Source organism: Camelina sativa, chromosome 12, assembly GCF_030686135.1.
Source record: "Camelina sativa cultivar CO46 ecotype springtype chromosome 12, ASM3068613v1".
NCBI lineage: Eukaryota > Viridiplantae > Streptophyta > Magnoliopsida > Brassicales > Brassicaceae > Camelina > Camelina sativa.
The window spans coordinates 18,903,098-18,921,473 of record NC_141891.1 but is presented as its reverse complement, the minus strand read 5'-3'; the positions used below and the strand labels follow the sequence as shown (position 1 = coordinate 18,921,473).

General features: G+C 39.2%; 1 protein-coding gene, 1 non-coding gene and 1 pseudogene across 2 annotated transcripts; 2 read left to right on the top strand and 1 right to left on the bottom strand.

Annotated features, from left to right (window-relative positions):
- The first annotated feature begins 1,062 nt into the window (after positions 1-1,062).
- LOC104723665 (putative F-box/LRR-repeat protein At4g15060) lies at positions 1,063-5,818 on the top strand. The gene is made up of 5 exons (XM_087477004.1): positions 1,063-1,359; positions 1,402-2,002; positions 5,091-5,207; positions 5,295-5,435; positions 5,519-5,818. The coding sequence occupies exons 1-5, from the start codon at positions 1,127-1,129 to the stop codon at positions 5,816-5,818; spliced, it is 1,392 nt and encodes a 463-aa protein (XP_087333130.1). The 5' UTR covers positions 1,063-1,126.
- Positions 5,819-12,542: 6,724 nt separating this feature from the next.
- On the bottom strand, positions 12,543-18,255 carry LOC147930728 (uncharacterized; annotated as a pseudogene).
- On the top strand, positions 17,561-17,667 carry LOC147930729 (small nucleolar RNA R71). The gene has a single exon (XR_015576881.1). It is a non-coding gene; the product is annotated as a small nucleolar RNA R71 (small nucleolar RNA).
- Positions 18,256-18,376: the final 121 nt, after the last annotated feature.

Sequence of the window (18,376 nt, the reverse complement as noted above, 5' to 3'; positions counted from 1 at the left end):
AATCATCAGAAAACATGGAACCAGCAACCTAGCAATGTTTCTAGTGACCCAACTCTAGCAACCTAGCAATGCCAGACAACATCCAATCGAGTCCCTAGAACATCATCCTCTTTATTGCCTTGATTCAACGATCACACTTTGCCTTTACCTGCACCACAAACACAAATTGCAATGCATGAGTATTTTATAAACACTCACTAAGGCAATCCTCCCATCTACTGGGCTATACACACAAGCAATAGAGACATCTCTAACCATCAAACAACATTCAACAATCAACAATAACAAACCAGGACTCTGCATCGACCGACACCAACATGCATCGACCGACACCAGTTGGAGGTTGCACCTGTTTAACCATCGACCGACAACATGCAAGATCTGCATCGATCGATGCAAGGTTAACCTGCATCGACCGATGCTCCCATTGCATCGACCAACGCATGCTCGACATAGCATGAAAACCCTATAGTTTACGCGCCGTCCTCGCATCTGCATCGACCGACGCACAAAGTCCATCGACCGATGCAATGCCGAGCATCATTTTCCCCCGAAACTTCTCGCCGGATCTTCGTTCCTACAACCACAAAACTCGATCCCAAGCCACAAGAAAGCTTCCTAACGTCCCAAAGATCATTCTAACAAGCCTAACAATACACAACAAGCAAATTAGAGAGATTTCTAGCTTAGATAAGCCATGGTCATGCACTTAACTTTGCCAAGAAGATTCTGAACCTCAATCAAGCAAGAAAACACTTCTAGAAGCCTCCTACTGCTGGTGATCCCATACCCACTAGCCACCTAACCATAATCACATCAACAGTGGCAAAGATAATTTCCTAAACTAAAATATAATTAAATAATTACATATCTGTATTATAAATATTACAATATCTTTATATAATTACATGATCTTCTAGATCCTTCTACATATCTGCCTATTTTTATTAGTTATCTTTTAAGAAAAAAAAGCCCAACTGTTTAGGCTTAATATTTAAGAGCCGGCCCTCTTTTTTCTTTATTTAGTAGAAAATATCATAAGTATATTTATTTAGGGTTTCTTCTCCTCCTCTATTTTAATTTTCCTCGCCTCAACCAAAGTTTCGTATTCCACAAATTGGTTTTTATGTCAACGATCGGAGAATCTTCGTTAAACCCAAATAAAAGTCTTGGAGATTGTGAAGACGTGGATAATATAAGTCAATTGCCTGATGAATTGCTATTGAAGGTACTATTGTTTCTCCCAACAAAAGTTGCTGTAAGCACAAGTATATTATCCAAGCGATGGGAGTTTCTTTGGATGTGGCTGCCTAAGCTTGAGTACAGTTCTAGGGATTACTCAGAGGATGAATGCGCGAGGTTACAGATACAGTACGATTACTCATTCTATGACGTAGCAAGGTTACGGGACTTTATTGATTGTAATCTGCCATTACATAGAGCTCCCGTCATAGAAAGCTTTCGTCTCAAATTGCTCAATCGACCGTATCAAGTTAATAATGTAATAATCTCTATGTGGGTTTTAATTGTTGTCTCCCGCTGCGTCCGCGAGTTAAACCTCAACATTTCTTGTACGCGCTATCCTACTGGCTTGCCGACCAGTTTGTATACATGTAAATCGCTTGTGATCTTGAAACTGAAAGACATGGTTCACATGGGTTATGTTCCTCGTACAGCTTCACTCCCGTCCTTAAAAACTTTGTCCCTTCGACGTGTGTCTTACTCAGATGACATGTCCCTTCCCAAACTTCTTTCCATTTGCCCAGTTCTCGAGAATCTATATCTGGAACGAGGTGATAATTTTGAGGATGTTAGCACATTTAGAGTAATTGTCCCGTCCTTGCTGAGACGAACCCTAAAGATAACAAGACGTTCTGGTTTTGAGGAGCTTGTGATAGACACTCCTTCTTTGAAGTATTTCAAAGTTACGGATTATAAAGGAATTTATGTAATTGATATTGAAAAAGATAGCCACTCCTCCGACTTTAAAAATACTAGGAAAGCGACCCATGCGTTGCCGCACGGGGAGGGGAGGTGAAATCCTAAATTGAAATTTAACATTTGTAATTCATCCTAAATTCTTTATTTTCTCAATCAATTTGATCATTTTCACTTCTTGCTATTGCTTTCAACTGATTAAAAAGCCAAAAGTTTATTTCAATGTTATTATATTTTAGGTTGTCACACACAAAAGTGAACCTTTTTTAGAGCTTGATTTACTATGAACATTACTTTTAACCATATATAAAATTTCATTTATGTTTGTCTCCGACCATATGGTGCTATATATTGGTATCCTTTCTTAATTCGCTATTAGAAATTGTCCTTGTTGTTGATCATTATCAATCGAAATACATACGAGACTGCTTCTCTCTTTGTTTATTTACTGTATAGAGAAAATACTAAATGCCACTTGTCGAAGGAAGGTCGAAGATTGGGATCGGAGTAGATGGCTGGATTGAGTTTTGTTTCCCCTTCACTTTGATACGCGATTTCTCTTTCCATAGATTACTAATTCACAAATCACAATCAATATTCCGATGATGTAAGCAAGTGGAGTTTGTATACAAATGATTTACTATGAACATTACTTTTAACCATGTATAAAATTTCACTTATGCTTGTGGATGTTTTTTTCTCTCACTTTTAAATATGTACAAAACTAAGTTTTATATGACCGACCAATCAAACCTAATGGGTTAATATAGAGTAACTCACATTCTTCGGCTACAACTTTTAGAGATATATATTTGGCTATAATGCTTTCCACAGTTACATGCATGTTGGTGTCATGTTTTCCCTCAAAAGACCCCCTTCTTTCCTCCCTTTTAATGGGTTAATCTTGATTGCCTTATTTCCTACTAACACATTTGATACATGGATTTGTAATATTTGCTTCAAATCACATATTCCTCTTTGGAAAAGAAAAAAAAGCAAGACGTAACAGACTAAGAATGCATATAGACAAAAACTTGTACACTCATCAGCTATTCAATCAAAGCAATTCAATTAAACTACAAAAGTTCAGAAAATTAATAAAATATAGAACAGAGGATTTTATGTTGGTCTCTCCCAATCCATCCCATTCCACCGTGTCGGCTGCTCCCCTTCCAGGCTGCATCCCCCTCTATTTGATTTCCCACTTATGTCTATGAATCGGTATCATCATGTTTTTCAATAAACGACAGCGAAAACGAAGTTGATATGGTGACACAGGTGATAATAATATCTCACATTTTGATGTTCTCTTCTTTAGGTTAAACACTAATTTTATAAATTTCTTGCATTTTCTTTTTTTTGGCAGATTCCAGATCACTCTAAAAGTGACTGTTATACATTATGTTTTTAAAAAGTTGTATATACATATTAGAAAGTCATCAAAGACTAAATAAGTTACCTTTAGTAGATCTTTTCTTTCTAACTTGACTTGTCATTTGGTCGTGCTTACGCTTTCTAGAATTTGATTTTGTGTTGTCACAAGTATGTCTGGCTTTTTCTTCGGCACTCTCTATTTCCATGCTCATTTGTAATATTTCTATATATTATTAAAATGTTTGATACCCAGAAAGTATAAGAAATTATAATTCAACTAAAATTTTTAAAAACTTTATTTACAAAAAATGTAAACTAACCTGGATCATGAACATCTAATGGACATCCTACAAAAAAAAAATAATAACATTTATACCATGTTTGTTAGAAAAAAATAAATAGGTTAAAATAAGAACATATATAAAATTATAATTATACCATGTTTGTTAAAAAAATTTGGCTTATCCGTAGCTCTAGCATCACTGCATATTATCATGCCTCTCGTATCTTGGTTTTGGTTTTTCCAGAAAGTCAAAAAATAATATTTGCACATTGAGAATCAAAAACATTAGCCATGCAAAAAATATGGAACACGTACTTAATAACATTAGTCATGCAAAAACATGAAAACCGGAAAGGCTAAAAATTTTGAAGAGACTAAAAGTTAACAAAACTAAGATTAATGTATGAACTTAATAGTGTCGACTAACAGTAATAATAATCTAACCGAAAAACACTACAGGTCATTCGCAGTAAAAATATTAATTACCTTAAATTAGAGATTGATGCTTGAAAGTTAAAAAACACTTCAATAATACAATTCTTTAGTACTCAGAAAACAATTGTTCGAAACTTGTTTATGTAGTCAAGAAAAGTATATATATAATAAACAAAGAGGTGTAAGACATAGAGGTGTGAAATGTAAATGTGTTGAAATTAATATATGTGAAACATGGAGGTACAACAAAGAGATGTAACACATAGAGGTGTGAAATTAAAAGGTGTAAAAATTAATGGATGTGATTTTTGAAACCAGGAGGTACAACAAAGAGATGCAAAGACTAAGGAGGTGTGATTTAAAAGGTATAAAAATTAATGGATGTGATTTTTGAAACCAGGAGGTACAACAAAGAGATGCAAAGACTAAGAGGTGTGATTTAAAAGGTGTAAAAATTAATGGATGTGATTTTTGAAACTAGGAGGTACAACAAAGAGATGCAAAGACTAAGAGGTGTGATTTTTGAAAGATGGGGGTGCGATGAAAAGACACGATTAATAATTTTAAACCGTTGGATTAAAACTGGAACTAATCTCATCCATTGGATTAAAAGTTGACACAAAAAAGTGGGTTTGCTATTATATATAGGAGGTACAACAAAGAGATGTAACACATAGAGGTGTGAAATTAAAATGTGTAAAAATTAATAGATGTGATTTTTGAAACCAGAAGGTACAACAAAGAGATGCAAAGACTAAAGAGGTGTGATTTAAAAGGTGTAAAAATTAATGGATGTGATTTTTGAAACCAGGAGGTACAACAAAGAGATGCAAAGACTAAGAGGTGTGATTTAAAAGGTGTAAAAATTAATGGATGTGATTTTTGAAACCAGGAGGTACAACAAAGAGATGCAAAGACTAAGAGGTGTGATTTTTGAAAGATGGGGGTACGACGAAAAGACACGATTAATAATTTTAAACCGCTGGATTAAAACTGGAACTAATCTCATCTGTTGGATTAAAAGTTGACACAGAAAAAGTGGGTTTGCTATTATATATAGATGCCTAACTTGGAGGAGGCGTATATTGATTCGACATACCCCGATATCGAAAAGTTTGTTAGATCAATCACATTCGTCAAGCGGCTTTCATTATGCATACCAGTCAATGCTGAAGAGGTAATCTGTTTCCATCTATCTACCAATCTCCTTTTAGAACACTCAACCAGGTTATCTTGAGGTTGAATCCTTTTTCATCATGTGCAGGCGTTGTATCGTGAAGGTATTGTCTTTAACCAGCTAAAACATCTGAAGATATGTCCATGCGATCCAAATTGGTCAAAACTACTTGTTCGGTTACTTACAGATTCTCCTAATTTACAAGAGCTAGAGGTCTATATGAATGATGTAAGTTTCTTCCATATAGTCTTTTTTTTTTGTTTAATTTACCGTAACTTATGTTTAAGCCATGCTCTAATGTTTGATCTCAGGACCATAAAGAGAGTAATTTGGATCCACTGCTTCGCTGGGATAATGAACAGAATTGTGTTCCTGAATGCTTGTTATCGAGTCTTGAAACTTTCAAGTGGACAGGGATACAAGGATCACGAAAAGTGATAGATTTGGCAAAATATATCTTGAGAACTGCTCGTTGCTTAAAGGCTGCGACAATCAGGTTCCGGTCTGCTCTAGAGACTGAAGATGAACGTGAGATGGTGATCCAGGAGTTGTTACTTTGTTTTCGAGGTTTGACAACAACTCATACTACTTTGATGTTTTCATTTATATGAACCGTACGTGATGATCACCTCAATGCCGCCAGTGTTGATAGTTTGGAAGTTGCTTCCCAATTTTTAGATCTTGGCTTCGACAAAGCTATTGTTATGACTAATAATTATGTGATCAAATATGTAACTCTTGAAGAACAATCATTATCTTTCAACAGTGCCTAAACTATTATCATTTTTTTCTACTGTTTCATTGTGGTTCCCAACGTATGATACTAACAAAACAAGATTAGCTATAAATAAATTGTGATAACTTCAAAGTGCTTAGCTAAAATTCTGGCTTCCTAATGTGCACTTAAACTTTTTTTGTAGATTAAACAAAATATATTAGCAATTTGAAAACCAAAACTTGGTTTAAAACAAAAAAAAAAAAATATGAGAAATACCCTATAATAGCACTACTTTAAGTTTTTCTTCCAACATTAGCACACATACTCAAATTTTCCAGATGTAGCATTTATAAAATACTAGGAGTTGTTCCGTGCTACGCACGGATTTGTCTTCATATTTTTCCGTAAATTTAGTTTTTAAAACAGCTAATTATTACGACATTATTTTATACAACCCAAATATTTATATATATATTTTTAAGTACATTTTGGATTCTACCCTTTTATTTATATATATTTACAAAGTTAATCCCTAAAAAATTTCCAAAAATAGTATTACATTAGATTTTGTTTTCTAAATATTTCACATACCATTCCAACTTAAGAAAATACAGCAAAATCAATATGAAAACAGAAATTATAATATATTTAACTACACATTCTATTTTGTATTGAAGATATTCTTTCTATGAATCTATTGCAAAGAAAGAAAACAACAATTTGATTACTATTTTGTTTTCCAAAACCTGTGAGGTTTGATTCTTAACGTAAGAAAAACTTCGATTCACATCTATTTAAATATTATAATTAATAAATATAAACTTAATAAAATTTTAAAATATTATTGTCAAATTATAAATTTTAAAATACTATATAATATGGTTATATAGTAGATAGGTTATAAAAATGACATGTTGAAATTAATAAAATATCATTAAATTTGTGCTAATACGGGTTAAATCCTTATTTTATTATTTATCAATACTATTAATATTAGAATATTTGACATACAAAAATTAAGTTGATTTAACTGTTTAAAATAATTAAATCATTAGGTAAAATATGACTTAATCATAGTATATAAATGACTTACTATGTATATAGATCCACTATTTTTTGTTATATTAATTAAAATCAAAATAGAATCTTAAACACTAAACAAAAAAATAAATATAACAAAAAAATGTTCATAAAGTATATTGCGGGTTAAAAAAATTAATATAAACATTTAGCTGCACAAACAATCCGAAAATTTAGTTATTCTTATATTTGGAAAACGTCCGATATTTAATAAACAAATACAATATAAAATATAAATAATTATTATTATTATATGCACGCGGTGTACCGCAGGTTAAAATCTAGTATATATTATAATCTTATATCCTTAAATTATATAATCATCAAATTATTTGTTAAGAGAAAAAATTTATTATGTAAATTCAATTGAACTACACTAAAAATTTAAAGAAACAAAATAACACTTGTGAAAGAAGAGATCATTAATTGACAATCTTTTGGAGCTTGCCAAAAGAAAAATTTACTTTAGTATTAAATTATATAATATAGTAAGGTTTCTTTCAACTCTTACTCTAAGAATCATCATTATATATTAAAATTCTTTTAAAATCAAATACACATACAATTATTTATTTTCTTTTATGAATATTTTAAAATGATTGCATAAATCATCAAAAGATGAACAATAGTAAAAATAATTTACATTTTTGGAAAAATTATTCAAGACTTAGTAAGATAATATTTCTTCTAAAGTTAGGAACTTCACAAACACGGATTATCCGAACAACGATATTATTGTTACCAGTGTTTAGTTGTTTGTTGGAAATTGAATCGAGGATAGAATAGAAAGTAAATGTTTTAGTTTTCACATTAATTTGAAAGAGGATGTGTTTGTATAGTAACAGGTTGTTTTTAGGAAACCAAACTTTATAGAATGTTTTGTTTTTAGGAAACCAAACTTTATAGAATGTTTGAACCTTTAAAAGAGAGAAGGGATTGAGATCAAATATTAGTTATCATAAATTTGCAAGTGTTTTAAAATAATAAGTTAAAAATGAGAAGTAATCTAAATAAAAATGAAAATTGAGGAAAAATAGTGGGTAGATATGATCTTGAGTAAAATCAATAACCCAAAGCACACTCAACCACGATCTAGTGGTGTCGTCGTAGCACTTCAGGGTCGAATCCACAGAGACCAAACGATACACTATGAAATTATATAGACCGAGTATAGCTAAAGCAAAGAGGAAGTTTGATTTGCAAGTAACAGAATTAAAACAGAAAATAAATAAGAGCTTGTAAATTTAAGAGAAAGTATTGGGCGCAGGGAATCAATCAAGGGTTATGATCACGAAATTGGGTGATGGATTGGGATAGCTTTAGGAACCGCTCTTGAACTCAAATCTCAAATATAAAACTAACCTACTGTCGCAGCATTAGTTTTCTATGCAAGGAATTGAATGAATCCTAAACCGTCGTTTGAATCTAAACAATCCTAGCAAGCAATAAGTTCAAGTTTGATTTGTTCACAAGGTGCCCCAACTTCAACTGTCGTTGGCTGAGGATCTCCTTGCTCACCTATGTTCTTTCAAGTAATTCAACAACACTTTTGATGCCTAGATGAATTAAACCTAAGATCATAAACTAGGTAGCTAATCTAGTTTAAGCAATAAGAACAACAATAGATGAAGAACACAAGAGATCAATCCCAAATCTAACAACCTAAATCAATGAATCATAAAGCCCCCTTTGAAACCCGAAACCCAACAGTAAGACTACTCAAACATCGAACAGAGACAATCACAAATCAAATATGAAGGAAACATGTTTGAATTGCAAAAGAGATAATAGGGTTCAGAATTCTTCTCCAAAGGGTTAAAAGGATAAGAGATCTTCTCCCAAGCTTACAAGTGCTCAAAAACGGCGTAGTGTAAAAAGTATGTCTCTAGGGGTCGAGCCCCGTGGTTAAATAGTAAAATAAATTCCTAAAAAGTCGGTTTAAAACAAATAAGGAAAAGTTGCGTCGGGGACTGGATTGGTCGATCTCGAAAGGATCAGTCATTCCCTGCTCTCATTCCATCTGCCTTCTAGCCCGAATCAGTCTTCAACCAATTAGCTCCAGGTGCATGTTTTCATTCCCAAAACGCTCAGATTCCTTCCAAAGTCACCTAGAACTTGTAAAGACTCACAAAGGACTAAAAGGACTCTAAAAGCACACTTGGACCTAGGAAAAGACTCAAAACAAACCTAAAAACTATAGTTAAAACCCTATAAAATGCAGACACATCAATTCCCCCGGACTTGAATCTTTGCTTGTCCTCAAGCAAGAACAGACAAAAACTCAGGAACAGAGAAAAGGTTTGAAAGTGGAAACTCACATATTCTTGGGAACTTCTTCTTTGCACTCTTCATCACATCAAACTGAGAACTACTTTTTGTACTCTGCCCATGATTAGGATCAACACTCCCTACTCTGAACTCCACAGCCTTAGAGAACATTCAGTCTCCCCATCGTTGTCTCTCTACATCAGATTAGTAAAAAGGTGTGGTCTTACCATGGGAGTATCAATCATTGAACTGTTGACTCCTTCAACCTCTTATCACCCAAGACCTCCTCTTATGCTCCCTTTCCTCTCTCTTTTCTCACTTCCAAAGGATTGATTTCTCCCTAATTTTCTAGGGTATCATTTTATTTTTTTTTATCAATCCTTTGCTCTTTTCTTGTGGATAGGTTTCCATGAGTTCCGAAAGATGCACGGGTTTACGCACAACCCTCGGTTCACTTCTTTTATTACCTATATCCTCTTCTTCTTATATTTTTCTTTTCTCTTTTTTTTTTACTGAGTACTGAAGGGAAGAGAGAGGGGAAGCATACTTTGTGAGGAAATGCACGTCTTGTAAGGTTTGAAGGGAGGAGTCTTGTCCGATGTATACCAAGCCCCAAGGTAAGAAATTAAATCCGGTTAAGTCCTGTTAAAGCTAGAGACAACTTCTGGTTCAACTTAGTGTTCTCCTTGGCGAGTGTCTTTTGGGGCGTGTTGAGACTGCTCATGTTCATTCCAAGCTTCATTCCAAATCAGAGGTACAAAAGCAATCATAAGAGTGTTAGTTCAAAGCAAAAGTTTCCTAGAAATGATCATAGTTTCCCAATTTTTTTTCGTTTTTTTTTTTAGACACGACAAACTGACTCAAATAAAAGAAAAATCAAAAGAAACAACCAAAGAAAACGTCATTAGTAACTAGGAGATATCCCTCCCCCGGACTTACTTCACACCGTCCCGGTGTGAAAGCAAATCTAAGAGAAAGAAACCTCCGACAAGAAAATCAAAAGATATAAATAAAAAAAACCTAGAAAAGAAAACAGAGTAACCCGGAAAGAGGTAGCTACTGGTCACACTACTGAGATGGTGAGGACGTCGCGGAATGGTCAGACCCAAGAGGTTCAGTAGCTGCATCCTCCTCATCTTCGGTATCATTGTGAGCTGCGGGGGGTGGTGCGAAACAGGATGGTGCGAGGCTTTGGAGCCAAGTAGCCAATCGAGTGAGCAACATGTTGTTCTTCCGCTGAGTGTCGTAGACCCATCTCTCAAACTCGGTGCGAGCTGGCTCCTTAGGTGATGCAGCAGTAAACTGGCTCACATCAAACGGAGGAAACGGTGGAAGCGGATGAGACGGCTGCGAAGAGGTAGATGCGCTGGCGGGTTGTGGGCGGCTACGGGAACGGAGGGCTGCAGGCTCACGCTCCTCTCCCAAAAGAACATCGTCAATATCAGCAAGGATTTCAACAGGAGGGTCAAAATCGATGTTCTGAGCCTTGCGGAGTGAAGTATGAAAGGGCATAGGGATCAGCATGTAACGAAGTTGACCGGTCTTGGTCTGGTAGCGGTAACAGAAGTTATGACGCACCAAAATCTCACTAGTAAACATGTACTTGAGGTCAAGCAACTTCCGCTGGGACACCTTAGCGTGCGGTGGTAAAACAACACCGCAATACTCAATGATAGGGGTCACCAAACTGCCGATAAGAACTCTCTTGTTCTTAGCATGAGCCATGCTCCGCCGAACCTGCTCAAACTCCTTAGAAAGCAGGAATCCAAAGTTGACATCATGAGTTTGCTGATAAAGGGGTGAATCCGGAGCGTGAAGGAACCTGCAAAGACCATGGAAAAACATCCACAACTCAGGCAGCTGCAATGTGCTAGTCTCAGCCCTAGCATAAATTGTGTTACTCAGGAACTTCGCCGTGATTCGGAGGACGGGGTTGCGGATGCGAGACTGTCTTGCGCTTCGAGAAGCATATTGCCCAGCAGCAATAAGCTTCCAAATTTCTGTCCTACTGTCAAGCTTCTCCATCGTGCATAATGTGTTTCTGGGGAAACCGAAGATGTCACATAGATCAAACATGGAGATGACATAGTGTTGCCTGAGGAGGAAGAAGCTGATCGAACACTGCTCGGCCATCATATCAGAACCACCCGGCGAATCGACTTGCACAGTGGCGAGGAATTCTCGTGCGAGCCGATCATGCAAGTCCCATGCTTGCTCAGCGAAAGTACCAAAGCCCATATTTTTCACCAACTCGTCAAAATCAGACAGCATACCCATCTTCTCAAAGAGCTCCCGATCGACAAAACGAGTTGGTTCCATCTTGCATTGTCCAAGTAGCTTCAGACCCTTAGTATCCTCATCGCTCCAAACTCTCGTCGGCGGTTCTGCGGAAGGAGTGGCAGTCTCCTTACCGCTACGGCTTCGTTTAGGCATTGTCTACAATAAATAGCCAATATTTAGAAAAAATCGAAGCAATCGAAATTCCCTAAGCTAAATCAAACCATGTTACAAGCCTATGCTAAATTCAAGCTTTTGCAACCTAAATCTAGCTCCAAGATTTATCTAGGACAATCAATCTCACTAATGCACTCATCAACGGTAAAGAAGAGGAGAGAATAGCATAAATTTCAAAAATTGAGAAGTGAAAACCTTGGAATCGCCGAAATCGAATATAAATTTGGAGAGGAAGCACTTACCGTGTGTGAATGATTGAGACAAAAAGTGGGTTGGATAAATGATGAAAAATCAAGTTGAAGAAACCCAAAATTCGAATCAAACAAGAGAGGATTTGAGAGGAGAGGGAAATCGAGTTTGTGGACGGCGAGGGAAGAAGGAAGAAGAAAAGAAATTAGGTTTTATGGGGTGTGAACACGAAGCCGGTTTAACCCGGTTCAATTTAAGTTTATAAACCCGAAAATCAATTTTCTTCCTTCCTTCTTTTGCAAACCCCCCCTTTTTTTATCGTCCCTCGATTTTACTTACCTGGAACGGGGATCGGTCAGTCCAGAAGTGGATTAGCCGATCCTGACCACCACAGAACTTTCTTTGAAAAGGGTTTCGCATATTCTGCGTTTAGAACCTGTTCCTGAAAACCAAACTCACTACCAAACGTGATTCTCGAATGACTCTGTAAAGAATACAAAAAAAATAGCAAATTTCCTAAGAAAAGAAAAACAAAACCAAAAAGAGAAGGGTAAGCAAATGCAAACCCTTTGGGTTGCCTCCCATTAGCGCTTGTTTATAGTCTCGAGCCTGACTTTTCTTGCTGCTTAAGCAGCTTGTGGTTCCGCCAGAGGGAGGGAAGTCTCAATTGGGTCATACTCCGCTAGGTACGGTTTAAGACGCTGGCCATTGACAGTGAATTCTTTGCCCTCTTGGTCCCAAAGTACAACAGCACCATAAGGCATGACCTCCTTGATTCGAAAAGGTCCGGACCAACGGGAACGCAGCTTCCCAGGAAATATCTTCAGCCTTGAGTTGAAAAGAAGGACCAAATCGTTCGCAGCAAAATCCCTGGGGATAATCTTCTTGTCGTGTAAGGCCTTGGTCCTTTCCTTGTATATCTTGGTGTTCTCATAAGCATCCATGCGGATCTCATCAAGCTCATTCAGCTGAATAAGGCGTCTTTCTGCGGCGGTCTTGACGTTGAAGTTCATCTGCTTGGTCGCCCATAAGGAATGATACTCAAACTCGACAGGCAAGTGACATGATTTCCCATAAACCAGCCGAAAAGGGGTAGTGCCGATGGGTGTTTTGTAAGCAGTCCGATATGCCCATAATGCTTCATCGAGTTTCAAGGACCAATCCTTTCTTGTTGAGTTGACTGTTTTCTCCAAGATGCTCCTGATTTCTCGATTAGAAATCTCGACTTGTCCACTGGTCTGTGGGTGGTAAGGGGTAGAGACCTTGTGTGTCACGCCATGTTTTCGCAAAAGGTTTGCAAAAAGCTTGTTGATAAAGTGAGTGCCCCCATCGCTTATTACCACTCTAGGAACACCAAATCATGGAAATATTATGTGCTTGAACATCTTGAGAACCACCTTCGAATCATTAGTAGGGCTTGCGACAGCTTCAACCCATTTGGAAACGTAATCCACTGCAACAAGTATGTAGAGATTGCCATAAGAGGGTGGAAAAGGCCCCATAAAGTCGATTCCCCAACAATCGAACACCTCGAACTCCAAGATAAAGTTTTGTGGCATCTCGTTCCGTTTGCTGATGTTCCCACGTCGTTGGCAAGAGTCGCAGCGGGAGACAAAGTCGTGTGCATCACGGAATAAAGTAGGCCACCAGAGGCCTGCTTGAAGCACTTTTGTCGCGGTTTTGAAGGTTGCAAAGTGTCCCGCGTAGGTTGAACCGTGGCAGTGAAAAAGAATTCCTTGTACCTCTGATTCTGGAACACATCTCCTGTAGAGGCCATCAGCACAATGTTTGTAGAGAAAGGGCTCATCCCAGAAGTAGCGTTGCACATCTCTAAGGAACTTTTTCTTAGCATACCCATTGAAGTTTGGAGGTTCTTCTGCAGCACACAAATAGTTTGCGATATCGGCATACCATGGCGAATCATTAACTGTTTGTTGAAGTACCTTAACATCAGCTTTCTCCTTGTAGCAGTCGAGGAAGGCCGCAACCACATACACATTCTCCTCAGGGAGTCGGTCATCTATGGGGATTTCTTCATCGATTCTCAACCTAGAAAGATGGTCTGCAACCCCATTCTCAATCCCCTTCTTGTCTCTTATCTCAAGATCGAACTCCTGCAGTAGTAGTATCCATCGCAGCAGTCTCGGTTTAGCATCTTTCTTAGTTAACAAGTAGCGCAATGCGGCGTGATCTGTGTGCACAATAACCTTGGATCCAACCAGATAGGATCTGAATTTCTCAAAAGCAAAGACTATGGCGAGTAATTCCTTTTCTGTTGTGGCGTACTTGGTTTGTGTTCCATCAAGTGTCCTGCTAGCGTAATAAACAACATGCAACTTACCATCCTTACGTTGTCCCAGGACTGCTCCCACAGAAAAATCACTTGCATCGCACATAACTTGGAATGGCAGATCCCAATCGGGTGGTTGTACTATTGGAGCCGAGATCAGTGCTTGTTTGATTGTTAGGAAAGCCTCCAAACAATCTGCAGTAAACTCAAAAGGGATGTCCTTGCACAGCAGCTGGGTGAGTGGTCTGGCAATCTTGGAGAAATCTTTTATGAACCTTCGATAAAACCCCGCGTGGCCAAGGAAACTGCGTATGTCTTTAACGGTTTTCGGAGGTTGTATACTGGACATGACCTCTATCTTGGCTTTGTCGACTTCTATCCCTCTCTTAGAAATTCGATGGCCAAGAACAATCCCATTGGTGACCATGAAATGGCATTTTTCCCAATTCAGCACAAGGTGTTTATCCACACAGCGTTCAAGCACTTTGCACAAATTGGATAAACAGGAGGAGAAGGATGAGCCATACACCGAAAAATCATCCATAAAGACTTCCATAATTTCCTCAATCAAGTCGGAGAAGATTGACATCATGCGGTGCTGGAAGGTGGCGGGGGCATTGCACAACCCAAAAGGCATTCGTCGGTAAGCGAATGTGCCATATGGACAAGTGAAAGTGGTCTTCTCCTGATCATCCGGGTGAATCGGAATTTGGAAGAAACCAGAGTAACCGTCCAAGAAGCAGTAGTAAGGGTGGTTCGCTAGACGCTCAAGCATTTGGTCAATGAATGGAAGAGGGAAGTGGTCCTTCCTTGTGGCTGCATTGAGTTTGCGGTAGTCGATACACATGCGAGGCCCTGTTACTGTCCTCGTGGGAATCAACTCGTTTTTCTCGTTTGCAACTACTGTCACCCCTCCTTTCTTTGGCACTACATGGACTGGGCTCACCCAAGTGCTGTCAGAGATTGGGAAAATAACTCCGGCTCCCAACAGTTAGAGGATCTCTTTCTTCACCACTTCCTTGAGGTTCGGATTCAGCCTCCTTTGGTGTTCAATGGAAGATTTAGATGGATCTTCGAGGTGAATCCGATGTGAGCACAACTCCGGTGATATACCTGAAATTTCATCTAAGGAATAGCCCAAAGCCTTCCTATATTTTCTTAACTCGCAGAGCAAGAGTGCGTTTTCAACATTGTTTAGGTTAGAGTTAATGATAACTGGATTTGTGGAATTAGGTCCGAGATACGCGTACCTTAGCCCTTCTGGGAGTGGCTTTAAGTCCAACTTTGGAGCTTTGAGTTCACTCCAATCCTCCTGATTTGATTTTGTCCCAGGGCAAAGTTCGAGATCAGCTGATCTGTAGCTCGGAATGGTCAATCCGTCGTCTTTATCGGATGCTTCCACAGGAGAAGTCGGATCGGTCAGTCCAATTTCCGGATCAGTCAGTCCAGGTTGCAGATTGATGAATAGAACCTCATGTTTTAGGATTGCTGCAGCATCGAGTGTTCTGGCCAAGTTCTCAGTCTCCTCAGAGAGATATCCCAGCTCTGGTGCCGTCTTGGTGAGTGCTACAGCCAGATGATCACTTTGTACACACTTCATCATAGATCTCATCAGCTATTTCGCCTATTGTGTCAACCCAGAAGGTTTGACCGTCAATCGTAGGTTTCTTAGCTGCTTTCTCCAAGTTGAATCTCAAAATCAGATCATCCATGTGTAGATCAATCTTCCCTTCCTTGACGTTTATCATCGCATCAGCCGTGGCCAAGAAAGGTCTTCCAAGTAGGATCGGTTCTTGGGATTCCTCGTCAAGCTTAAGAACTATGAAATCAGTAGGAATGTAGCAGTTCCCAATTTGCACTGGTAGGTTTTCCAGCACTCCTTCTGGGCGTCGAGTGGAACGATCAGCTAGTACAAGAGTGACTTGGGTCGGTTTGAAGGTGTAGAGGCCAAGTCGCGTCGCAACGCTGAGTGGCATCAGGCTCACACTTGCTCCTAGATCGCAGAGGCATTTGCTGAACTTGAGGTCTCCTATCGTGCAAGGCAAGGTAAATGGTCCAGGATCCCCACACTTTTCAGGCATTCGATTTTGGAGCATAGAACTACACTCTTGTGTGAGGTACATCACTCCTTTCTCCAGACTGAGCTTGTCGGTTAGAATTTCTTTCATATACTTCTTAAGAGATGGAACCATCCTTACTGCTTCGATGAAAGGGAGTCTAACCTGAAGCTCTCCTACCACTGATTTCAGCTTCTCATATTCTCGCTCCTGAATTTTTGACTTGCGGCGAGTAGGGAAAGGTAGCCTGGGTGCATAGGGTTGTTGGGATCTGCTGGGTTGCTCTTCTCCGGTAGTCGTTGAATCATGTATCGCAGCATCTTCGGGGGTGTTGTTGAGAACGGTGTCAGGGTTGTTTTCTTGATTTCGAATTTCGGATCGGCTGGTCCCGACATTGGATCGGTCATTCCCTGCTCTCCGTTGCGGTTCAGGAAGCTCTTTTCCGCTTCGAAGGGTGATGACATTTACATATTCCTTCGGATTAGCCTCGTTCTTCCCTGGAAGTGTCCCTGGAGGCGCCTTGACCCTTGCTGCGAACTGTGCCACCTGATTCTCCAACACTCTCATGTGAGAATTCAACGACTCGATCCTCCCATTTAGCTCAAAGTACATACTGTCCATCTTGCCAGTCATGTCAGTAGCGTTTTTCTTCTGGTTCTCCATCAGAGCATGCATCATTTGTTCCAGTTTGCTCTCCTGCGAGACTGCTGCCTGCGGTGCGACTGGTTGATACCCTTGCGCGAAGTTGTTGACTTGAGGTTTTTGTTGGAAATTCGACCCTCCAAATCCTGTCCCCTTGTTCTGGAAGCCCTGTGCAACGTTGCTCTGCTGAGGACGCGGTGGGTAGACCTGATCCTGAGGATTCTCGACATTATTGCTCCTGTAGGACAGATTAGGGTGGTTCCTAAAATTTTGGTTAAAACCTCGATTTTCGAAGTTTCCTTGTCCTCCTATATAGTTCACCTCCTCCGCACATTCTTGGTATGTCTCAGCTCCGAAGTCTGCATACCCCTCAGTTTGTTCCTCACACGAGTTAACACCTTGGTGATCCCTTTTCAGTAGGAGATTTACCTTCGCTGTGAGGTCTTTAATGGCATCAGTATCGACAGAATTTACCCTAACCGTACGGTCATAGTCTGTGCCGTGATTGTTGTTGCTGGCTGCGAGGTTTTCTATCAGTGCATTGGCTTCGTTTGCAGTGTTGGTAGAGAAATCTCCCTTGCTGGCCGTATCTAAAGCCATCTGGTACTTCTGTTCAATTCCCCCATAGAAGATGTTCATTAGATTTTCTTGGGTGTATCCATGATGGGGACAGTGTCGGAGATACTCCTTGAACCTTTCCCATGCTTCACAGAACGACTCCATGCCTCCTTGCGAGAATGTAGTGATCTTGCTTCGCAGTTTGGCTGATCGTGACTTGGTGTAGAAGTGATTCAGGAAGGCTGCTCTACATTGCGCCCAAGTGGTGAGTGATCCAGCATCTAAAAGGTTCAGCCACCTAAGTGCTTTATCCGCCAAGGAAAACTGGAACAGAGTCAGCATCAGATAGTCGTATGGTACACCATTGGACCTCGTCGTACTGGTCAGTCTTTCGAAAGCTTCAATGTGATCAAGAGGGCTCTCCGATGGCAACCCATGGAAAACGCGGTTCTGAACCAGATTGATTAGACTATGCTTAATCTCATAGTCTTGCCTAGCAGGAGCGGGAGGTTGAATCGCTGATCGATTCGCAAACAGCCTGTTCTGGGCATCTTCATCCCTCAAGGTGGCTGGTCTCGCTGGTGGGTTTGGCACAACATGCTCTTGCTGGTTCTGCCTCTGCTGTTGTTGGACGATACCAAGCTGAGGGTTGGGTGGATTAACCCTTGTGTTCTCTCCGTCAGCCATAGAATTGGTCTGGGATTTCGCTTTCCGGTTCTCGCGTTCGAGCTGTGCTAATTCCTTGTTCCCTAGTATGCGTAGATCAGTTTTCTTGCTGCTCCTTGTATGCATACACCTGAAACCAAGAAATAAAATTGCAAGAACTCGTTAGTAACTAAAAATAAAGAAACCTTAGACTAAACGTGAATCTAAAATTTCAAAGGCAACGTTTTGGTCCCCGGCAACGGCGCCA

Bases quoted from the DNA above. Each gene is read 5' to 3' on its own strand.
- LOC104723665 (XM_087477004.1), top strand. From the start codon at position 1,127: ATGTCAACGATCGGAGAATCTTCGTTAAACCCAAATAAAAGTCTTGGA. The intron at 1,360-1,401 runs GTTACAGATACA...TGACGTAGCAAG, and splicing joins TCAGAGGATGAATGCGCGAG to GTTACGGGACTTTATTGATT. The intron at 2,003-5,090 runs GCGACCCATGCG...TATTATATATAG, and splicing joins ACTTTAAAAATACTAGGAAA to ATGCCTAACTTGGAGGAGGC.